The sequence below is a fragment of the Salvia splendens genome, chromosome 14 (assembly GCF_004379255.2).
Source record: "Salvia splendens isolate huo1 chromosome 14, SspV2, whole genome shotgun sequence".
NCBI lineage: Eukaryota > Viridiplantae > Streptophyta > Magnoliopsida > Lamiales > Lamiaceae > Salvia > Salvia splendens.
This window is the reverse complement of record NC_056045.1, coordinates 14,203,981-14,229,450: the sequence shown is the minus strand read 5'-3', so window position 1 is coordinate 14,229,450 and position 25,470 is coordinate 14,203,981. Positions and strand designations below refer to the sequence as shown.

General features: G+C 42.1%; 1 protein-coding gene across 1 annotated transcript; it reads right to left on the bottom strand.

The window, feature by feature from the left end:
- Window positions 1-216: 216 nt before the first annotated feature.
- Window positions 217-2,747, bottom strand: LOC121764227. The gene is made up of 2 exons (XM_042160283.1): window positions 2,044-2,747; window positions 217-520 (listed from the first exon to the last, which is right to left on the bottom strand). Exons 1-2 carry the CDS (start codon window positions 2,745-2,747, stop codon window positions 217-219), a joined length of 1,008 nt encoding a protein of 335 aa, XP_042016217.1.
- Window positions 2,748-25,470: the final 22,723 nt, after the last annotated feature.

Below are 25,470 nucleotides of genomic sequence, written 5' to 3'. Positions count from 1 at the left end.
GGTGGGGGTGGTGGTCACTTGTTCCTCCTGCTCCTTCGCGGGGCAGGTTGTGGTGCAGGTGGTTCTACCGGTTTCTCCTCCTCATTCTCGGATTGCTTGTTCCCAGATTCTGCCGACTCTTCGGCATCTCCTTCCTCTTGTTCCGCTTCTTTCGTCTTGGTTAATACCTCCTCTGATACTCGTGGTTCATTAGCTCGGCCTCCATGGCCCCTTGGTTCAACAGCTTCCTTTTGGCCTTGTTGCATTAACTCCATCAATATCTCGTCTATTACGGACGCCATCCTGGCCATTTCTGTTATCAGCCGTTGGTTTTCCTCTCCTAGCCTGGTAACAATCGTCTCCAAAGCTCTTTGCTTCTGACTCTTCCTCGTCTGTCCTGCAGACTCCTTCAGGATTCCTTCCATCACTGATGCTAGCCGTGTCATTTCTGATCTCATCTGTCTGTTCTCCTCCGCTACTTCGGACACAGCCTTCTCTAGCTTTTCCTGTCTTTGCTCCTGTTCTTGTGTTCCCGGATGTGCTGCAGACCTCCCAGTCGGTATAGCTTCTTCTCCCATTGCGTAGAATTGGGGTGCGCCCTGCCTCATGTAAATGGTGTTTGTTCGGACGAATAAAGGTGTATCAAAAAGACCAGGAGGATCCACCATGATCTGGTCGGATAAATCTTCGGCCTCCGTGATGATGATGTTGTTTCTGACGAACACTCCCAAGATATGGCAGAGAGTGAGGTTCCTCGCTGGGTGGGTGGCAATTAGATGGCATTGGTAGGCGGTCCAAAAACCCAGATGCAACTTCCTCCCCTGCTTGGCGCACCAGAGAAGATATAACTCCGTCATCGATGTCCTAACAGCGGAGTTCGACTGCCCCAATAAATTGAAATCCAGGTAAAGCTGTACAAGACGCAGAATTGGGTTGTTGAAATGAACGGAGCGGGAAATAGTGGACTGGAATTGCCCTGCATCAGGGTGAGTAAGTTCCTCCCAGGCTTCCTGGGGCTCAAATTCCACATGTCTGCGGGGAATTCCCCGCTCCCTACTTCTCCACTCAGGCCATATGGCCTCCTCTAAACTGAACATTCCCAGACGCACGGTCCACTCAATCAAACTCATCCGTATCTCTCCTCCAAGCAGCCTAAAACTGATACACTCCTCATCTAGATCAGTGGTGACCTTAAATCTAAAGGTCGTGAAAAACTCATTTGCTAATCTAACCGGGACACTAGGATCTCCATTCTCCAACAACCATTCGAATCCTAACGCGTGCAAATAAGATAGAAACTGCTCGCGGGCACCTAACTCATCCAAAGAAGGAATGTGAAGTACCTTTCCGCTCTTCACCTGCTTACTCCCTTCATCCTTACTATCGAAAGCTTTCTGTAGCTCCTTCGAGTCGAAAAGCTTCATCTCCTCTACCAGATCATCAGTAAGGTCCACTGTCCAGCGCTTATATCGGAGTCTCTCTGCCGGTGGATGTAATAACTCCCGATGATCGTTCGGAAGTTGCTGTTCCTTGTACTCCTCATCCTCCATGGACGTATCACTGGCCGATTCAGATTCCTCACTGATCTCATACTCACTATCACTCTGCTCTCGTCGGCTGGATGGGTTCCTCTGAGCAGCCTCAGTGATCACTATGCCAGTGTTCACGAGACGCGGTTTCTTGGTGCTAGGCTTCTTCTTCATAGGGGCTTTCCCCTTTCGTTTTCTCTCTTCACGGTATCTCACTTCCTCTCTGTCAACTTTGTCTTTCTCTTCTTCGGGTTCTTTCTCAGCTTGTGATGAAAATGGATCCTGGGTAGTAGGACCGGTCTCCCTGTGGCCTACTGACCTGGATGCGAGGTCCAGACCCTCAGCCATCCCGTCAGCCTCTTGTCCTTGGCCACTCAGTGTTGGAGAGACCGCTTCGGTTTCCCTTGCAGTATCCTCTAGGTCAGTAACAGGTAAAGACTCCTCCCCAGGTTTTGTGGGAGTGGTCCTCTCCTCTTCACTCAAGATTTCCACGGGATCTGCCTTTGTGTTCGGCTTTGCCCTACTAGCTGCCCACTTTCCCAAGCATCTCTGCGAAACCCTCTGCGGTTTAGGCCGGTTTGCCTTAGGATCAGTCTTCAATATTAAGCTCCGCTTTATGGGCTTGGGCTTCACTACTGGAGGCGCCACCGGTTCTGGCTCTTGGGTTTCTGCAGCTGGTTCCTCCTCTCCTACCTGCATTCTACTATCCCCTACTTCCACTAGGGGATCTACTGGCTCCGGCTCTTTCTCTTCACCCTGTACTTTCTCAACCCCTCCTACTGACCTTGATGCGAGGTCTAGACCCTCAGCTATCAAAGCAGTATCCTCTCTGCGGTTTACCTCTTCCACGATTGACTCAAACTCCGTATCGGTCATGAGGCTGCGCTTCTGTGCCGATTCGTTCAGATCTATTTCTTCCCTAACCCTCTCTTGACGGACGGTCTCCACAGTAGGCGTTTCCTCCGCTATATTTCCCCCCTCATGGTTTTGGTTCTCCTTCCTCAGCCTTTCCGCCCTCTCCTCCGGATCAGAATCGTAGTAAGCCAAAATTGCTTCATCATTCAAGGGTTCGGAGTCTTGGTTTACCGGAGAGAGTTTCTCTGTTTCTGCAATTACGGCTTCGACGGGAGAGTGTTCTTCTTGTGGAATTGTAGGGGGAAACGGATCGGTAGGCGGAGGCTGCACCGTGGGATGCGCACTGGTTACTGACATCGCCCCTGCCGGACTTGCTGCGGTCATATTCCCTTGCCCTCTGATTTGGCTGAAATTCACCAACTCCGCCGCCCAGTTCCTAGTGGGGTCTTATAAACGGAGAAACTCTACCATTGCGTCTAGAGATATCATCGGTGGGGCTTGCTGAGTTGGTGCCGAAGGTTGAGGGTTTGGCGGTGGTTGCGTTCCAGGGTTTTCTCCCCAGGTTGAGGAGGTTCCTTCCTGGTCAGTAGGGTGTCGGGTTCACCTCTTACACTTGGTGTATCATCCAAGAAGAATGGATCCTGCATCCGAGGCATAGGTCTCCCTAATTCTTCCGCTGAAATGGTATTGCCTCCTATCTTCGTTCCATTGGATCCTCCACTAGGTCGTTTCGGTTGAGGCGCGTCATAAGTAGTTCCTGACCTCAACGTAACCTTACTCACATTTGCCTTTTCGGGCATTTGGACTGTAGATGGGAGTTCCCCGCATTTCCCTTCAAATTACCCACCGAACTGGCCAGTTGTGCTAACTGCCTATTCATCATATCCATGTTCGCCTTATGTTCCTTCTGGGCATTTTGCATCCCCTGCACGACCTCATTATGAGATTGTAATTCTCCTTTGATGCTCTGCTGTGACGCTAGCATTTCACCCATCATGTCCTCAACGGATCTCCTTGGCCTGTTCGAATTTTGGAAATGACTCGGCCCTTGGTGTTGATAGTTCTGGGAGTTTTGCTGGCCTTGATTAGGCGGGTATTGGTTATACTGGGCAGGAGGGGTGTACTGATCTTGAGGATATTGATTCTGGTGCTGGCCTTGGAATTGATTTTGGTTCTGATGGTGTTGGGGTCCTGGGTTCGGCTGATTTTGGAAATTTTGGAAGTTTCTCTGGTGGGGCGGCACATAGACAGGGTTCGGGTTCTGGTTTTGTGGGTTTTGGTTTTGGGATTGTTGGTTTCTTCCTGACCAGTTGGGCTGGTAGTCTGGGTTTGCTGGTCCACGGTTAGGGTTTTGGTTCGGATGGGGGTTATACTGGTTCTGACCTTGGTTCTGATTTTGGCTTCCGTCACCCCATCGGAAGTTTGGATGATCCCTCCATGGTGCATCCCGTTGTCTACCTATAATCCAATGCCCACTAGAATTGAAGTACCATGCAGCATTAACTTGCTCCATATTCCCGAAGTCATTAGGCTGATCATAGTTCGGTCCTTGATTTCCCTGCTCTGCACCGTTGTAATTCCCAGCTGGGGGAGGTGGTGGAGTGCTCTTCTCGATCGCACTCAGAAGTGACTTCTTCAGCTCATCCATTTTCAAATCCATTTTCTGCTCCAGCTTATTTTCCTGATCAGTAAGCGAGGCAACAGCAGCTCGCTCTCGGTTGTATCCTTCCCTTGAATGGTCATACTCTTTCTTTGCATTCAGTAGCTTCCTTAGGACTCTCTTCGCTTCGCTGACCCGTAATTGTGTGAAGCTTCCTCCTGACGATGAATTTGCCAGGTCCTTGGTTACCGCGTTCATACCTTCGTAGAAAGTATGATGTACTTCAATGTCCGCCATGCGATGGTTGGGACATGATTCCAAAAGACCCATGTATCTTGCCCAATAATCACTCAAGGGTTTATCATACCCTTGCTTCACATTAGTTATTTCCCTCTTCAGCGCGCTTGTCTTGGATGACGGAAAAAACTTGCCCAGGAATGCTGACTTGAAATCGGCCAAGTCTCAATAGAGTTGGGGGGCAGGCGCATAAACCAGGTGTTAGCTTCCCCCTTGAACACAAATGGCAAAGCCTTCAGCCTATAATCATCCTTAGTCGCTCCTGCTGGTCTCCTTTGCGCCCTACAAATTTTACAAAACTCATACGGCCCTTCATAGCTCTTCCCATAGTATGTAGGCAGGATCGCGATCACATGAGGCTTCACATCGCAGGCGGTTTGCCCTGGAGTAACGACTATGGCTTGCGGGGGCTCTCCTTCAGTATGTGCGTTCAGCGTCCCGATCTCCGGGTCTTCATCTCCCAGGTTGGCCATCTCCCTTGGGTTGGCTTCCAACAGTGGTTTCTCTTCTGGTATTGGTCCCTCTATGGTGCCCTTCTCTTCGTCACTAATCGTGCCTAGGTCAGACAAGGTGGTCGACAGGCCAGAACGAGTGGTTACGAGTATAGTTCCTCGCTTGAGTATTTTCGGCCTCCACTGATCAGGAGACGAGCTACTGCTCATAAACTGAAATGAAAAGAAAAAGGAAAATTATACACAATATATACACCAAAGTATCACACACAAAAGTAACTAATAATGCCATCCATCCCCGGCAACGGTGCCATTTGAAAGATGCAGCAGGGTGCGTAGGTGTCGTTCAAGCAAGAATATATCCTACTGGTCAGGATAGAGATCCTAACTAAGCCTAGACCCTGGTTTCAAAGAATCCTCAACCCACTTCTACTGAGCAGTATAGTGGTGATAAGGGTCGAATCCCATAGAGATGGTGAGTTAAAACTATTGTGGTGATATTCTGGATGGTTTGGTTAGCTACCACGCTTGGGTTGAGTCTGTACCTAGACGGGAAATTAAGATGGTGTCCTACTGACTAGGAAGGGTGAATGGTGGTCGACATGTAGTGGTGTACGTGGAATTATGGTGGATGCGGTGTAACAGAAAATATGCGGAAGGTACTAGGTTTCTATAAAAGGCTAAACAGAAAAGCAGAGAATAAGTGGTAGTTGTGGTGACTAGGCTGACAGATCTGCAGGGTGTACTAAAGGTGAAGGACAAAAAGCAAAAAGCATCTAAAAAACAAAAGTGGTCCCAAACTTGGATATGGACATCATCTTCTTCAACAAACACAAACTAAAATCAGAAAAAACAAACCAGATCCAGCACCATAAAAACACAGATTAATAACTCACGAACACAGATCTACGATCAAAAAAATCCAAATCGAAAATCAAACATCGAAACTGAAATCCCGCCTACTGATCAGCATGGAAGAAGACAAGAAACACATAACTGCACCTTGCCTGACACAAACCTCTATGAAATAAGAGTAAACAGATTATGCTAACTCGAAGAAATAAACTACTAACTGGAAACACACGATTCGATACTCAAAACGACCAGAAACTCTAGATCTAAGCTAACTAGGCAGAAAGAAAAGGGATCGGCAAAGTAAACTGAACAGAAAACAACTTCATAGCATAAACACGTTCGGATCTTCAACAAGTACTTCAAAAGAAGAAAATATCCAAAAGCAAACAAAGATCCAACGTAAGGAAAAACAAGCAATTTAACTACGAAAACGAAATAAAAGTGTTTTGCCACTCCGGGCGATGGAACTCCTAAACTATGATCTTGCTGGCTGGAATGAGGATGACTGGTACTCCAGGAACATCTGGGCGTCAGGTGATCATGGCTGCGGCGAGGCAAGAAGCGGGACACGGCTGAAAGACTGGTATTACCGAGAGAACTCTCTACCTAAAAATGGTGGTGAATGAGTGAATCTGTATCTATATCTTCTCTCTCCTTCTTGGCTTCCTTTTATAGGCAGGCTTACCCTTGATTTTAGGGTAAATCCTCATTGCAAGTTGACTTCTTTGCCCTCAATTGTGGGTAATCCGTCCCAGCTATCCGTCTTCTCCATCTCAAGCCGTTTCAGCACGAATACTGATCAGTATGAGATCATGCTGGCGCCCTTTTTCACCTGAACATTCCGAAACTTCCCTACTGGCTAGAACACTTAACCTGCACACTTTGAGCAACTGTTTTGCAGATATAATCAATTTTGCACATCATACTGACCAGTAACCAAGGCCTAGAATACGACTTATCACATAACTATATATAAAATGTTTTCGGCATGAGCCCATTGAGTATAACAAGTACTCAGCTCTACATGTGTTTTCCCTATGTACAGATTGAGCGGGATGTTGTGGTGGATGTTGAGTCGGCCTAGGAAATTTTTGGATGCGTTGTGTCTTCATACATAGGCGTCATCCTTGACTCTCTTTGAAACCTTATTTCCGCTGCTATACTTTTTTATCTATGCCCAAGAGTTCTTTACTTCGTACTATTTTTGGCATGTCAAATCCTTTTAGACGTTAATTCGCTGTTTACTTCGTTACTCTAAAATGGGTTAATGGATTTTGATATTTATTTTTCCCCGCCGCTTCCTTTGAAAAATCGTTTGCTATAAGTCTTTGCACTAATTGATAATGAATTTATGACATTAAGTTTCTTTAAGCTAAAAACTCGTTGTTTAACTTTTAATGAACTAAAATATTATTCTTTTAAGCTATTTGAGCCTTTCTTATGAACTGTCATCCTTAAATGTTGTCTTCATTGCTATCCCGTGGTCACGATCTCCTCGTTTATAGTACCCCTAGTATGGGCGGTCGTGACAGAGTGGTATCAGAGCTTCGTTCTTTCGCTCTGGTCCGAGAGTCTTCTTTCAGCCTAAGTCTAGATTAGTACCCCTAGACTAGAAAGATCACGAAGGCTCAACATCCAAAGCATCACGCTCAACCAAAGAAAGTGATGTATGTTTTAAGTTGTTGAAAGAATGTGAGATCGATGTATAAAATTGATGAGGATATGATGAGGATGTTTTGGGAAGTGTACGCATGTGAATAAACGTTATGTGTGAAAATGATACTGTGATGATATGATTATGTGGAACATGAGCATGATTGGCATGATGATCTAAACAAGTGTTATATGTGTGAAAATGATATTGTGATAGTGTGATTATGGGGAATATGAGCATGATTGACAAGATGATCTAAGCACGTGTTGTATGTGCGAATATGATATTGTTATGGTATGATTATGTGGGACATGAGCAAGATTGGTATGATGACCTAAGTATGTGTTAAATGTGTGAAAGTACTACGACGTGAGCATATGAACATAGGATGATGGAGTGTTTTACATGAAGGACGAAAGTGGATGAGTTGTTTTGAGAATGTTAAAAAAAAATTTGAAAAAAATGTGTAATCTTAGAATGTTGTTTTAAACATATATGTGAAGCGCATGAGTGTTTTGTTTGGAATACAAATGTTTTATGAGCTTTGAAAGATTTGCATGGTTTGATATGTAGAAAAAAAAATGGAAAAGGATTTTGTGGTTGATGTTTTGTAATATTAATGACTAGTTGTTCTAGCGGAGTTTGATTGAGGAAAAATGTTTATATTGTGGAAAGTTGTTGGTAATTTTGGAAATTGTTCGATTGAGGAAAAATGTTTATGTTTTGCAATATCCTTGAACTTCAAATGAAAACGTGTTAGTTCTTTCTTTTGGAGAAAATTTATTTATCAATGGAAACTGTTTTGTTTATGAATTGTTAAAAAAAATACATATATATATAAAATTAAATTAAATTAACTTTTTCGTTTGGAAAATTAAGCTATGGAAGTGTGATGTTATGTATGTTATGAGGTGCGAAGTATGATGCGTTATTCTATGGAGTGTTTTATACGAATGATGGAAGTTGATGCGAAAGTACGTTTTAATTTGAGTCAAAACTTTTACTTTAAAAGTGAGATGTGCTTTTTTTCGAAAAGTGTGAAAGTGTAAAGAAATTTTGTTTCAAAAGTTGTGAATATAATTGTGAAGTTTGAAAGTGTTTTGCTATGGGATGTGAAAATGTTGTGTGTTTATCTTGAGGTCTGAATGACGTAAATTGTGGTAGATGACGAATTGTGTTGTGAACTTAGAGTACCTAAAATATAAGCCTAGTTGACCGCGCGAATCGTAGTTCTAAGTTGAAAACTTAACTATTACTTCTCTGAGCAATGAAACGTACGAGAATATGAAAGTTGAGGCAAACCCTTAAGTCAAGGTGCGAGACAAGAAGAGCGGAAGCTAAGTGATATTTTCATGCAACGAAGAGCGGTCATACTCGCGATTTAAATTAGTATAGTGTAATCGTGCGTAAGCGGCAAAACGATGGAGATGATCTTCATACCCTGCTAAGGAGCACGAGGATGACAACAATATCCTACGAGGATAATCATTATGACATACAGAGAACTTTATGAAGATATGGACTCCGACTATCATTATTAGTGGCATTGACACAGAGAATCTCAGCGTGGAATCCACAGTTCTTAGAGCGATGTTACCAGTCTCGGCTTGCGAAAGATGAACGAGGTGGTGCGACTTTAATAGCTATAACAAACTATTTTAATCAACAGTTCTTACTTGGATTCTAAGAAGTTATTTTTCAGGACCTTTCAAATAACCGTGAGCCCTTGTCTATTTGACAGCTTGTTTCATTCACCCCTTGCAAGTGATGCATATTATTTCTTTTCCTCCATTGAGTCATAACTCACTTTCAATTCTTGGAAAGTGGTGTTGCCTTCATAACTTTGGACACTTGGATTGATTGTGGTCTTCTTTGACTTATTATTTATACGAACAATATTTTGACTTTGTGATCATTTGCTATTGAACTTCATACCTAAGGCTGCTTGCAGTCATGTCCTTCAATATAGGCATGTTTCGCAGACATGTTTTCTATGGGATATTCTTCTCTGAACTTTTGTTCAGCTTTTCATTTTGTAACCATGTCTGTGTCAAGTTCTTTCTCATAGAGTGAAAGTCTTTTTCTTTCAGTTCCACTATATGTATTCTTTCCATAATAGAACCTTTCTTTTTACAAAACGAAGTTAAGGTCTACATTTTGTACCTTGCCTTAACAAACTTAATCCACTTGATTTTTTTTCAAAAGCCCCTTTGACTTTGGTTGCCTTTCACAAACTTATGAACCCATTGATGTGATTCTATCATTCCATATTATGTCGTTGAACCATGGTCAGTACCGCTTTGTGACAACTGCCTACATTTCTCAATCCTTATACAACTGATCATTTTTTTCTTTCCGCAACCCTTTAAGTCATTATCCCATTGATGTGTTGATCTTTCAAATTTGGTCGAACAACGGAATTATCTTGTTGGGTAGCCTACTATGAGAATTAACATTAATTCGATTCAATCCCATATTCATGACCTATCTCATGTTCTTTCATGCTCCGTGGGGATGATCATAACCAATTGTTACAATTCGAAATCGGTTCATATCCAAGTTAAGACTGCTTGATCAAAGTTTGCGTTCTTGATCCATATTCTGAGTTTTGATGTAACATTGCAAGGAGAGGCAAATTTCTTTTCGAGCCTCTAGCAAAGAGTCGACTAGCTTGTATGGGATTTCCATGAACCGACGAACCTCCATAATCTCTACTTTACGAGCAACCACGATGATCAGATAAGGGCGTCCGGCGTATCTTGTGTGCTTGAATGGAAAGGAGAAGAAAGACTTGAAGGTGAAGACGTGGCGGTAGTACGAGACTTTCCCGACGTGTTCCCTGAAACTTTGTCGGGACCGTCGCCCGACAGACAAGTGGAGTTTACCTTTGACTTAGAACCTGGATCTGTGCCAGTATCGAAAGCACCATACCGAATGGCCCCTAAAGAGTTGGCTGAATTGAAGATTCAGTTGCAAGAACTGCTAGATTTGGCATTTATCCAACCTAGTGTATCACCATGGGGAGCGCTTGTGTTGTTCGTAAAGAAAAAGGATGGAACGATGAGGATGTGCATCGACTATCGTGAGCTCAACAAGTTGAACTTGAAGAATAAGTACCCACTGCCAAGAATCGACGACTTGTTTGACCAACTTCAAGGAGCGGGCGTATTTTCGAAACTGGACTTGGGGTCGGGGTATCATCAATTAAAGGTCCGACGAGAGGATGTGCCTAAGACTACTTTTCGCTCTCGTTATGGCCATTATGAATTCGTTGTGATGCCATTTGGACTTACTAACGCCCCGGTAGTTTTCATGGACTTGATGAACTGAGTTTTCCACGAGTATCTCGATAAGTTTGTGTTAGTATTCATTGATGATGTGTTGGTATACTCGAATAACGAGGAGGAGCATGGATGGCACCTGCAAACTGTGTTGGAAACGTTACGAAAAGATAAGCTTTATGCCAAGTTCAGTAAGGGTGAGTTTTGGTTGACTCGAGTGAACTTTCTTGGTCCTATCGTGACGGATAATGGAATTCAAGAGGACCCAGTGAAGGTCGAGGCTGTGCAAAATCGGAAGTCGCCGAAAACACCGAGTAAAATTCACAGTTTCTTGGGATTGGCAGGATACTACAGACGTTTCATCGAGGGATTCTCTAACATCGCGAGACCGATGATGCAATTGTTAAAAAAAGGAATCAAGGTGGTTTGGACGCCGGAATGCGAGGCGAGTTTTCAACTGTTGAAGGAGAAATTGACTACAACACCTGTCCTAGCGGTACCAGGACCCGACAAGAACTTCACCGTCTCTACTGACGCGTCAAAAGTAGGACTAGGATGCATGTTGATGCAAGATAGGAAAGTGATAGCATATGCTTCCCGGTAATTGAGACCAAACTAGCTGAATTTTCCGAGCCATGATTTGGAGCTAGCAGTAGTAGTGCACGCACTGAAAATTTGGAGACATCATCTCTATGGGGTGAGATGCGAGATATATACGGATCACAAGAGTCTCAAGTACTTCTTCGAGCAGAAGGAGCTAAATATGCGACAAAGACGTTGGCTAGAGATCGTGAAAGATTATGATTGCGGTATTCACTACTATCCGGGCAAGGTGAACGTAGTAGCCGATGCTTTGAGTAGGAAGAACCAACCTCAATTGGCTTCTTTCCTAACGCAAGAGGAAGCGTTGATTCGTGATTTCGACAGAATACAATTGGAGATAGTGAAAGCGCCCGAGACAATAGGAAGAAGAATAACAACGCTAGTAATTGAGCCAGACTTGAGAACCAAGCTCATAGAAGCCCAACGACGTGATGAGAAGTTGGAAGAATTACGTGTGAAGGTGAGAGCCGAGAAACTTGATCGTTATCGTGAGGAGGCAGACAATGCTTTGACATTCGATGGACGATTGTGTGTGCCGAGCGATGAGGCACTGAAAGATGAGATTTTGAGTGAAGCACACGATACGTCTTACACTGCTCACCCCGGAAGCACGAAGATATATCGAGACTTGAAACAGCATTTTTGGTGGAATGAAATGAAAGGGGATGTAGCATCGTATGTGGAGCGATGTCTAGCATGTCAACAAGTGAAGGCCTTACACCAACGGCCATATGGGATTTTGCAACCGCTTGAAATTCCCGAAAAGAAGTGGGAGCATCTAGCCATGGATTTCGTGACGGGTTTGCCAAAGTCACAAAAGGGCAACACTGCGATCTGCGGGATCATCGATCGACTGACTAAAGCGCGCACTTTTTACCAATTAGAATTTGTGGACCAGACAAGTTAGCTAAGCTTTACGTGAGTGAGATTGTACGTTTGCATGGGGTGCCAAAGACCATTGTGTCCGACCACGATACGAAGTTTGCATCAAAGTTTTGGATGAGTTTGCAACGGGAACTGGGCACGCAATTGAACTTCAGCACTGCTTATCACCCGTAATCGGACGGACGGGCAGTCAAAGAGGACGATTTAAACGCTTGAGGATATGCTGCGAGCCGTTGTCCTAGATCGAGGGGAAAGTTGGGAAATTGTTCTACCGTTGGTTGAATTCGCCTATAACAATAGCTATCAAGCGACGATCGATATGGCGCCGTATGAAGCCTTGTATGGCAGGAAGTATCAATCCCCGCTCTATTGGGATGAAGTTGGTGAGGGAAGATGTTAGGACTCGACGCCATAAAGAAAATGACCGAAATTGTGCATCAAATCCGTGCAAGGATCAACGAAGCTCAAGATAGGCAGAAGTCGTATGCTGACGTGCGCCGAACAGAGATCAAATTCGATGTTGGTGACAAAGTATTTTTGAAAGTATCTCCGACTAAAGGAGTTGTGAGGTTTGGAGTGAAGGGCAAGCTGAAACCGCGTTTTGTAGGGACGTACGAGATCACAGATGAAGTAGATTTTGTAGCGTACTGTTTGGCGTTACCTCCCAGTTTTGGGAATGTGCACAACGTGTTCCATGTGTCGCAGTTGCGCAAGTACTTGTTCGACCCCAAGCATGTGATTCATCAAGAGGAAGTGATCCTAACCCCCGACATGAGCTACGAGGAAAGGCCCGAGGCAATCCCAGATCGGAAGGTGCAAGAGTTGCGAAACAAGTCGATAGCATCTGTGATGGTATTGTGGAAACACCATATTCCCAGGAAGCCACGTGGGAGTTAGAAGATAGAATGAAAGAAAAGTACCCCGAGTTGTTTTTGTGAGACGGTCAAATTTCGGGACGAAATTTCTGTTAAGAGGGAAAGGATGTAACATCCCAAAAAAAAATTTTGCAACTTTTATTTTATTATGTCTATTGGGAATTTCATTATGAAATTTAATTGTTGCTACATGATTGAGTTGGCTATGTGGAATAAATTGTTAAGGGTGATTTGGAATGAAGTGTTATTTATATTTTTCAATGTGGGAAATTAATTTAAATAAGAGCATGCATTTTGTTCTAGCCAAATAAAGTGGCTATTTTCGGCCCCTCCAATTATTAGAAACTATATTCTTTTTCTTGGATTTAATTAATTGTTTTGGGATATTTATCCAAATTAAATCCAAAACAAACTATTCCAAACTTGTACTACATGAATTTCGAACCCTAGCCTATTCTTGAGGGATTTCGAAAAATCCCCTAATTTAATTAGGAGGATGGATTATTTCTTTGATTTAACTGGTACCTTGTTGATTCCCTTCATTTTTTTTTAAATCCAATTAAATCTTGTCACATTTTGTTTCCTCACCATAATTTGATTAATATTGGAACTATTCCCATGTGGGAATAATACCCAAATTTTGGCCCCTTTGATTAAGAAGGAAATCATACTTGTTTCCCTGCTTTGTGGAATTCATTTTATTCAAATAAATACCAAATTAATACCTAAGTCAAATTAATTGGGGATGTGAATATTTTCCTTGTATTTTGCTCTCCATATCACACGCCCCTTATGTTTCAAATTTCCTTGTGGAAATTTATTTAATTGTTACCTATTTTATGGGAGTCTTTTCCTATAAAGAAATTACCAAATTTAAATCCTATTCTTATTTAATTGAGGATTTAAATAATTTTCCTTGTGCACCCATTAAATTTTCGCTCTCCCCCTTTTATTTCCTACTTGGAGATTTAACTTATTTTGTTCCCTTGTTTATGAAATATTCATTGTTTTAATTCCTAAGTTGTGAATATATTTCTCTCCAAGTAAATACCAAATAAATTCCTTGTTAATTTAATAGCCAATTTTCGAAATTCCCTTCTTTTAATTGTGGGATTTTATTTATTGGCCTCTATTTTATTCCTCCACAATTAATTAATAAATTAATTTAGTTGGGGATTAAACCTACTATAAAATCACCTAAACCTAACCCTAGCCCCCATATTTTTTCCCCTCCCAACCGTCCACCTCTCTCTCCCTCACTCTTACACGCCTCCTCCTTCCTCTCTACATTCTCTCCAAAAACTCTCCTTCAATCCTTGTTCTTGCATCCATCGGAGTTGGAATTTCAAGAGTTTCCGAGGAAACGCATCAATCCGTGTTTCTACCGTTTGATTTTGATTCAAGAATGTATAATTTAAAATCTTTTCCTCATCCTTTCCATTGAATTTTTTTTCTTGATTCCCTCATGCATATAGTGAGTGTAGGAATCATAGATCGAAAATTTAATCGGGGGGGATTGATGTGTTGTGTGAGGAAATTTGTGGATGTACGTTTATGAATGTGTATGTGTGAAATTTGGATGATTCATTGATAATGATGTGTGAATATATGAGAACATGATTGTGAGAACTTTATGAAGCATGATTGTGTGTTGGAAGCATGAATAATTGTGTTTGGATGAATGAGGAATAAATCCTAATTTCAAAATTGTGAAGCCTGAAAACTGTGGCGTTAGACAGTGGATTCTAACGTGTGTTTGACCAGCCAAACGCTCATATTTTGACACGAATTTTTAACTGAGTAAATGTTGAGGTGTTTTATGTGTGTTGTGTGAATATCAGCCCCTTTTGACAAAAGATGAAACTTTAATAAATTTTTAAAGTTGACTGCGCAATTCTGCCAGAAACTAGTATTCTCGCCCAGAGAGTTTCGTTTTTTATTTGACCAAACAAATGGCCTTTTCTTGATGTGAATTTTCGACTTGATGTAATGTGAAGAGTCTTCTGTGTTTTGTGAAAATTTCAGCCTCATTGAACATCGGATGAATATTTGGTAAATTTTTCAATCGAACCGCGCAGTACTGCCAGAATTTTTATGTTCCGACCAGAGGGTTGCATTGTTGTTTTGACTGACCAAATGATATGATTTCGGTGTAAACTTTTAACTGGACGTTCTTGAACGTGGCTACTGTGTAGTGACCAAAATTTAGCTTCATATGAGGTCGGATGGATTTTTGGTGATTTTTACAGAACGACTGCGCAGTTCTACCAGATTTCTGTTATGTCAAAATAATACTTGTTGCCAAGTTTGGGTGAATTATATGATGCATGTATGATCAAGGAATGTATCTTATGACGTGATTATGTGTGATAAGTTGAGAAATATTATGGCATGTTTTTCCTTATGTTGATGAATGTTGGGGTGGGTAATTTAAGAGAACGATGAAAGGAACGATAGGACATGCATGATAATTTGTATTGATGGAAGGCTGATTGTGCTGTGGTGTTGGCAAGGGGATTGTGTATATGTGAGCACAAGGAATGAGGGTTGCTTTGAGTTGGGTATTGTGTTGTTTAAGCAAACGAGGTGGACTTTCTTTTACAAATCTTTTATTTTCCGAAAATATGATCTGGTGTTATAAGGGTGGTTTAACTTGTTATGTCATGCCATGATGTTTTGTTTATGAGATTGTTGCCTGATGCCTAGTTCGTCCTAGCTTGCTCCGTTAGGCTATATGGCTGTGTTGTGAAACGAATTCGGGTCTGAGTAGAGCCGCAAACCCTATCAGGCTTTGTACACTGGTGGGATCGTGAGCCGTCTTTGCTAGTCGGCCGGTCTCGTGGGCGAATAGTGTGGCCACACTTTCGTCGCACATGGAATGATGATTGTGATTGATGGATTGTTGAGAAAGTGAGGAGATTATTTGACTGGCCAGTCTATGAAATATTTTTGTGTTCTCGTGATATTTCTTAACTACATGTAAAACTCGAGATCACTGGTATGGATGACATAACTATATATAAAATGTTTTCGGCATGAGCCCATTGAGTATAATAAGTACTTAGCCCTACATGTGTTTCCCTATGTAACCGGTTGAGCGGGATGTTGCGGTGGATGTTGATTCGGCCTAGGAAATTTTTGGATGCGTTGTGTCTTCATACATAGGCGTCATCCTTGACTCTCTTTGAAACCTTATTTCCGCTGCTATACTTTTTTTATCTATGCCCCAAGAGTTCTTTACTTCGTACTATTTTGGCATGTCAAATCCTTTTAGACGTTAATTCGCTGTTTACTTCGTTACTCTAAAATGGGTTTTCGTAAAGTAAAACAATTATTCTTTTGGAGATTAATGGATTTTGATATTTATTTTTCCCCGCCGCTTCCTTTGAAAAATCGTTTGCTATAAGTCTTTGCACTAATTGATAATGAATTTATGACATTAAGTTTCTTTAAGCTAAAAACTCGTTGTTTAACTTTTAATGAACTAAAATATTATTCTTTTAAGCTATTTGAGCCTTTCTTATGAACTGTCATCCTTAAATGTTGTCTTCATTGCTATCCCGTGGTCACGATCTCCTCGTTTATAGTACCCCTAGTATGGGCGGTCGTGACACTTTTGCTTTTGATCTTGAACGAATGTTTTGTTTCCCTTTCCAAGCTTCTATAAAAGTTCCACGTTTTGTTTGACTTCGCGCACTTGTGGTTTATCGTTTCGTACACGTGAATGAATGCAAGGAAGCCTTGTTTTGATAACAACGAATACTAACAACGATGCTAACTTGTGATTTAGATCAAGATGTCATCGAGACGTAGACGTGGCCCACGAGTAGGGGGAAATGAAGAGGAACGGTCCAAGGGAAGTGTTGGGAATCAACCCCCTCCTCCTCCACCTCCCCTACCGCAACCTCAAGATAAGGAATACATCAAGACCTTCCGAAAGGAAAAACCCCAATGTTTGATGGGTTGGGTGAGCCACAAAAGGCAGAGGCCTGGATACGCGACATCAAGCGTATTTTTGAGTTTATGGTGTGCACTGATAAGGAGCGTCTGGCATGCGTGACTTATCAATTGACTGGGCCTGCTGATCAGTGGTGGGAAACTAGGCGAAAGACAATAGACCCCGCCCGCCGAGAGGCGTTTACATGGGAATGAGTTCAAGGAGGAGGTGTATAATAAGTACGTCCCCATGAGCTACAGACGAGCCAAGATAGTAGAGTTCCACACCTTGAAACAGGGAAACATGATGGTGACAGAGTATGACCGTGCACTTTGTGCGATGACCCGATATGCACCCGAGTTGGTGGACACGGATGAGAAGATGGCCGTGAAGTTTCGCGCTGGCCTTAGAACCGAGATAAGAGTAGCCGTGGCCAGCCGCCAAGGAATTTCTTACTCCGATATTTTGAGTTGCGCCTTAGATGTGGAAGAGGCACTGCCTAAGAACGAGAAGGTGGCAAATCCTATACCACCCGCACCACAATCGAACTATAGAGACAAGAGGAAGTGGGAAGGCAACCGAGCCCCTTTTAACAACAAGCGACACCATTCCACTCTCCGCCACCCATAGAACTATGGCCGACAAGTCGTGCCACAACAGAGAGGAAATCAACAGAGGGTACCTTACTGTAACCGGTGCTCCAAGTTTCATGTTGGAGGCATCCGATGCTTCGCTTGTGGTGGAAACGGACACATGTCTCGAGAGTGTCCGAACAATAAAGGAGGAATGAGGAATGGACAAGGACAGAGACAACCGCAACAACCACAACCGATCCGACAAGTGGGCCCCACAACAGGCAAGGGCATATGCTTTGAGAGGAAATCAAGGGCAGGAGCAGCAAGCCAACAAGGGCAAAGATAACTTGGCAGGTATGGGCAAGCTCCAGCAACTACCTATTATCGTGATGTTTAATACGGGTGCTTCGCACTCTTTTATTTTGATGTCATGTGTGAATACCTTAGAACTCTCTATTGTTAAACGTGATTTGGGTTTGAGTGTGTCTTCACCTGTTGGAGGTCTGATTGATATTTCGCAAACTTGCTCGAACATATAGTTTGTGTTTTGAGAGTTAGGAGTAGTAGCTCGACTTTTGCACGTTATGCCTTTGGAGAATGTTAACATAATTTTGGGAACGAATTGGCTTGTCGAGAATCACGCGACGATCCATTGCAAAGAGAGACATATTTCTTTCCAAGCCTCTAGCGACGAGCCGATTATCTTGTATGGGATTACCATGAACCGACGAACCTCCATAATCTCTGCATTGCAAGCAACGACGATGATCAGAAAAGGGCGTCCGGCGTATCTTGTGTACTTAAATAGAGAGGATGAGAAGGACTTGAAGGTGGAAGACGTGGCCGTAGTACGAGACTTTCCCGACGTATTTCCTGAAACTTTGCCTAGATTGCCGCCTGACAGGCAAGTGGAGTTTACCATTGATTTGGAACCTGGATCTACGCCAGTATCGAAAGCACTTTACCGAATGGCCCCTAAGGAGTTTCCTGAAGTGAAGATTCAGTTGCACAAACTGCTAGATTTTGGAATCATTCAACCTAGTGTGTCACCGTGGAGAGCGCATGTGTTGTTCGTGAAGAAAAAGGATGGAACGATGAGGATGTGCATCAACTATTGTGAGCTCAACAAGTTGATCTTGAAGAATAAGTACCCACTGCCAAGGATCGATGATTTATTTGACCAACTTCGAGGAGCTGGCGTATTTTCAAAGATGGACTTGAGGTCGAGATATCATCAACTAAAGGTCCGACGAGAGGATGTGCCTAAGACTGCTTTTCGCACTCGTTATGTCCATTATGAGTTTGCCGTGACGCCATTTGGACTGACTAACGCCCCGGCAGTTTTCATGGACTTGATGAATCGAGTTTTCCACGAGTATCTCAATAAGTTTGTGTTAGTCTTCATCGACGATGTGTTGGTATACTCGAAGAACGAGGAGGAGCATGGATGACACCTGCGAACAGTGTTGGAGACATTGCGGAAGTAAAAGTTATATGCCAAGTTTAGTAAGTGTGAGTTCTGGTTGAATAGAGTGAACTTTCTAGGTCATATCGTGACGGATAATGGAATATAAGTAGACCCTGCAAAGGTCGAGGCTGTGCAAGATTGGAAGTCGCCGAAAACGCTGAGTGAAATCCGCAGTTTCTTGTGATTGGCGGGATACTACGACGTTTCATCGAGGGATTCTCTAAGATCGCGAGACCAATGATGCAACTGTTGAAGAAGGGAATCAAGGTAGTTTGGATGCCGGAATGCGAGGCGAGTTTTCAACTGTTGAGGGAGAAATTGACTACAATACATGTCCTAGCGGTACCAGAACCCGACAAGGACTTCACCGTATATACTGACGCGTCGAAAGTGGGACTAGGATGCGTGTTGATGCAAGATGGGAATGTGATAGCATATGCTTCCCGGCAATTGAGGCCGAATGAGCTGAACTTTCCGACTCATGATTTAGAGCTAGCAGCAGTAGTGCACGCACTAAAGATTTGGAGACATCATCTCTATGGAGTGAGATGTGAGATTTTTACGGACCATAAGAGTCTCAAGTACTTCTTCGAGCAGAAAGAGTTGAACATGCGACAACGACGTTGGCTAGAGATCGTGAAGGATTATGATTGCGGTATTCACTATCACCCGGGCAAGGCGAACGTGGTAGCCGATGCTTTGAGTAGGAAGAACCACCCGCAACTGGCTTCTTTTCTAACTCAAGAGGAAACATTGATCCGCAAGTTCGATAGGATGCAATTAGAGATAGTGAAAGCGCCCGAGACAGTAGGAGGAAGAATAACGACGCTAGTGATTGAGCCAGACTTAAGAACCAAGATCATAGAGGCTCAACGATGTAATGAGAAGTTGGAAAAGACACGTGCGAAGGTGAGAACCGAGAAACATGACCACTTTCGTGAGGAGGCGGAGCAACCTCGTGTCTAGAAAATGCCTGGCTGGCCAGCAAAAATGAAGACTTATACCATAATACCCTATGAAAGTTGCAGTTCCCCTCGAGATTTCCGAATGGAAATGAGAGCATATAGCCAATGGATTTGTGACAGGATAGCAAAAAATCTCAAATGAAAAATACCGCCAGTCTGGGAGATTATAGATCGTCTCACCAAAAAGTGCTCACTTCATACTAATTCGTATCACCTAATGGATCAGATAAAATGCACAGATTTATGTGCAAGAAATCGTGCGCCTGATGGTTGTACCATGACGATTACTTCAGATCGAGATTAAAAATCTACTTCTAGGATTTTGGATAAGCCACAGCGAGAGTTAGGCACTCGGGCTGAACTTTTCTTGCACAACAATTCCATCCACAGACGGGATGGACAGTCCGAAGGTAACGATTCAGACATTAGAGGATATGGTTGAGAGCCTTGAGTGCTCGACCGTGGAGTAAGGCTGGGAGCCAGTACATTCCACTTATAGAGTTGCCCAACCGCAACAGTTACCAGGACAAACCATCAATATGGCCCTAATGAAGCACTCTATGGAAGAATGTAGTATCACCACCTTACTGGGATGAAGTTGGTGAGAGAAAAAAAAAATGTCTCGGACCAGACTCTGTAGAGGAATTGATAGAAATTGTCCAATAGATTCGAGAGAGAATCAAAGAAGCCCAAGATAGACAGAAATCCTATGCAGATGCTCGCCGAACGGATTTACAGTTCAAAGCAGGAGACAAGGTCTTCCTGAAAGTATCCCATCTAAAGGGATAACCAGATTTGGCGTCAAGAGCAAGCTGTGACAACCGCGTTTTATCGGACCTTACGAGATCCTAGAAACAGTCGGCCCTGTGGCGTACATAATAGCACTCCCGCCAAGCTTCGGGAATGTTCACAATGTGGTTTCATGTATCACAGTTAAGGAAATAGGTGTTTGACCCCAAACACATAGTACACCAAGAAGAAATGGTGTTAGAACCAGATTTGAACTATAAAGAAAAGCCGAAGCAATTCTGGACAGAAAATTGAAAGAGTTGAGAAATAAAACTATTGTAACAGTGAAAGTCCTATGGAAGCACCACGGCCGCGTGGAGGCGATGTGGGAGCTCCAGGACCAGTTGAAAGAAAAGTACCCACAGCGTTTTGTTTGCCTAACCGAGACAAAATTTCGGGATGAAATTTTTATTAAGGGGGGTTGAATGTAATTAGCCGAGACCTAGATTCTCGAGAATTATGAAAAATAAATACTAGAAATTTATTTTATGAGAAGAAGGGTATTTGTTGTAGCCTTGAGCAAACAAACTCGATAGCTAGAATTTCTTTTTAAACCGAGTATCACAAACTTTAATAAGGAAGATAAATGAAGTGAAGTACACCAACTAGCATAATCTTTTTTCTTACAAGTTGAAGAGAAATGAAAGGGGAAAATTCCAAGTAGAGACGCTAGCCTATTACAATCTTAGAGTGTCGAGCTATGGGCCTTCGTTAGATCCAAACTGAAGCCCAATCTCGACAGCCCATCGGCCCAAATCAACAAGGTAGCAACCGAGAGGGTTAGTCTAAGTCCCCTGCAGTATACAAACAAGTAAGCCAAGGAAAGAAACAAGAAAAATGAGCAGCAGCTTACAGCTAAAAAGGAAAGGGGGCACTACCTTTCTTTGAGTGGGAGTGAGCCGCACTTAGAGAGCGGCGACCCCCTGCAGTAGACTGCACTCTGCGGCCAAGACTGCCACGAGACCAGCGAGGGAGGAGAGACTTTATGTCACGACCGCCCATACTAGGGTTACTATAAACGTGGCGATCGTGATACAACATGCAAGGATAGAGTTTTATTTGAAAACTTGATTAACTTAAAAGAATGAAAAAAATTTTGGTTTAAAGAAGTTTAAAGTTATAACTTTTCTATTAAATAAAAACGACTCAAAAATAAATACCTTTAAAAGAAAGCAGCAGGAGAGAAAAATTAATTATTAAAAACCCAATCAACCTTCTAAAAAAACATTTAGTTTACTTCACGAGAAACATCATTTTCAAGTAGTAACATTGTAAATACTCGCTTAAAACCTAACACAACCAAACATACTCAAACACAGTATGGAAACAATTAAAGTATTGGAACATAGTTCAAAACATAGCAGCGGAAATAAGGTTCAAAGAGAGAGTCAAGGATAACGCTTATGTATGGAGACACATCGCATCCTAAGTTCTTAGGCCGACTCAACATCCTCCGCAACATCCCGCTCAACCTGCACATAAGAAAAAATAATATGCAGGGTTGAGTACTTGTTGTACCCAATGGGCTCATGCCGAAAACATTTTATATTAGTTATGTCATCCATACCAGTGATCTCGAGTTTTATGTAGTAAGAAATATTATGAGAACACAAAAACATTTCAAGTCTGGCCAGACAATTTATCTCCCCATTTTTCACATCATTCCATCAATCACAATTATCATATCACAGTGCGACGAAAGTGTGGCCACACTATTCGCCCACGAGACCGGTCGACTAGCAAGGACGGCTCACGATCCCACCAGTGTACACAGCCTGATAGGGTTACGGCCCTACTCAGACCCGAATTCGTTTCACAACACAACCATATAGCCTAACGGAGCAAGCCCAGACGAACTAGGCATCAGGCAACAATCTCACAAACAAAATAACATGGCATGACATAACAAGTTAAACCACCCTTATAACACCACATCGTATTTTCGGAAAATAAAAAGGTTTGAAAAGAAAGCCCACCTCGATCGCTTAACAACATAATTCCAACTTAGCAACTCTCGTTTCTCGAGCTCACGTATACTCAACACCCTTGCCAACGACAACACAATCAGCTTTCCATAAACTTATGTTATCATGCATGTCCTATTGTTCCTTTTTCGTTCCCTTAAATTACCCATCCCATCATTCATCGACATAAGGAAAAACATGCCATAATATTTCTCAACGTGTCAACATATTACGTCATAGGATACTTTCCCAAATCATACATGCATCATATAGTTCATCAACTTAGCAACAAGTGATATTTTCACATAACAACAAAAAACTGGCAGAACTGCGCGGTTGGTTTGTAAAAATCACCAAACATTCATCCGACCTCATATGAAGCTAAAATTTGGTCACAACACAGTAGACACATTCAAGTTCATTCAGTTAAAGTTTCACACTCAAATCATGGCATTTGGTCAGTCAAATCATTTATACAACTCTCTGGTCGGAACATAAAAATACTGGCAGCATTGCGCAGTTTGTTTGAAAAATTCACCATACATTCATCCGATGTCCAATGAGGCTGAACTTTTTACACGTCTCAGAAGACACTTCAAATGTTCATTTAGTTCAAGAATCACATCAAACGGAGGTCATTTGTTCGGTCAAACAGAATACGAAACATTCTGGGCGAGAACACAAGTTTCTGGCAGAATTGCGCAGTCAACTTCTAACATTTATTAAAAATCCATTTTTCGACAAAAGGGCTGAAATTCACACGAGACACCATAAAACACCTTGAAATTTACTCAGTAAAATTTTCACATCAAAAACTGCTGTTGTTCGAACGTCACAGATATCAGGTTCACAAATTCGAAATTAGGGTTTCTTCCTCAATCATCCAAATATAATTTTCATGCTTATAACACAAAAATCATACTTCAAAAATGTTCTCATAATCATGTTTGCACATAAACTCACATCATTCACCGAAGATTCAAATCAAACTTCACATAAACTCAATCAAAATCGCATAATTATCAAAGTTCTCATGCAAACACACTTTCCCACCTATTAATTTTGCATCTATCATTCCTACACTCACTATATGCATGTAGGATTCAAGAACAAGGATTATATGAAAAGATTGAGGGAAAGTGAATCAAATATACCTTTCTTGATGAAAATGAATCGGTAGAAACAAGAATTGATGCGATTCGTCGGAGACTCTTGAAAATAAACTTCAACGGATGCAAGAACAAGGATTGAAGGAGAGTTTTTGGAGAGAATGTGGAGAGGGGAGGAGGCGTGTGGGAGAGGGAGAAAGGAGGAGGGAGCGTGTGAAAGAGAGGAATGGGGGCTAGGGTTAATTTGATTTTATAGTCTAGGTTTAATCCTACACTTTAATTAAATAATTAAAATTGTGGAGGAATAATAAAATCCCACAATTAACATGAAAATGGGTGTGTGAAATTGGAGTAATGAAAGGAAAATACTTAAACCTCAATTAAATAAGAATAGGTTTTAAATTTAGAAATTTCCTTGTTGGAAAAAAGACTCCCACAAAATAGGTAACAATTAAATTAATTCCACAAGGAAATTGGAAGCATATGGGGCGAAAATTTAAAGGCTTTAAAGAAGGAATGAGTCAAATCCTAATTAAAATAGGATATGGAGGAATTTGAAAAAAGATTAGATTTAATTGGATTTTAAATTTAAGAAGGAAATTAAACAAAGTACTAATTAAATCTATAAAAATAATTCATCCTCTTATTTAATAGGGATTTTCGAAAACTTCCAAAGAACAAGCTAGGTTCGACATTTACGTAGAATAAATTAGGGATAATTTGATTTGGATTTTATTTGGATAGATATCCCAAAACAATTAATTAAATCCAAGAAAAAGAATATAGTTTCCAATAATTGGAGGGGCCGAAAATAGCCACTTTATTTGGCTAGAACAAAATGCATTATTTAAATTAATTTCCCATATTGAAAAATATAAATAACACTTCATTCAAAATCACTCATGACAATTTATTCAACATAGCCAACTCAATCACGTAGCAACCATTAATTTTATAAATGAAAATCCCAATCGACATATTTAAAATAAAAGTCGCAAAAAATTTTTTTTTGGGATGTTACACTTTAGCAGCACCCTACCCTCCAGCCAACCATCTTAGTTCCAAACCACCTGCAGGAACCGTACCCGAAGTCAGTAGGGCGGTTGAATAAAAAGGGGAGAGAGTGAGATTCTGCAACAGGCTGCCAAGTAAAGGGGGGGAGCAGCCGCATTCAATGGACGAGGACACACACATAAACAACCAAAATCGGTAAGAAAAGGGACCAAAGGATTCAGGGTATAGGCTTGCAGAGCTGCAGAGAAAGAGTAGCCAACTGCACCGTCTGGGATCCCTTTTTTTCAGCCAAGTACATCAGCTTTTCTCAGGATTTCAGTTAGGCAACGAGTATAAATAGGCCTCAGCCTCTTCCTCCCTTCCCCATCACCACAAATCAATCGTAATACAGTGAGGCATAGAGTGAGAGGGACCGAGGCAGCGAGATGGAGTAAAGGGGATCAAAGCCGAGAGTAACGAACAACAAGATACGCAACAGCGAAAGTAAAACCTCCTTCGAATTATTTTTGAACCCATGACATCATGTAAGCATTTAAAGCATGTTATCCCAACACCATGCATTTTTTAGGCTGAAAGATAGAGTAAGAAGAAGTAGTGCAACTTCCACACACCCCTACTGAAAGGTCCACGGGTGCGTAGGTGACGTTCAAGCAAGGATATATCCTACTGGTCAGGATAGAGATCCTAACTAAGCCTAGACCCTGGCTTCAAAGAATCCTCAACCCTCTTCCACTGGGTAGTATAGTGAGGTAGGGGTCGAATCCCACAGAGATGGTGCGTTTAA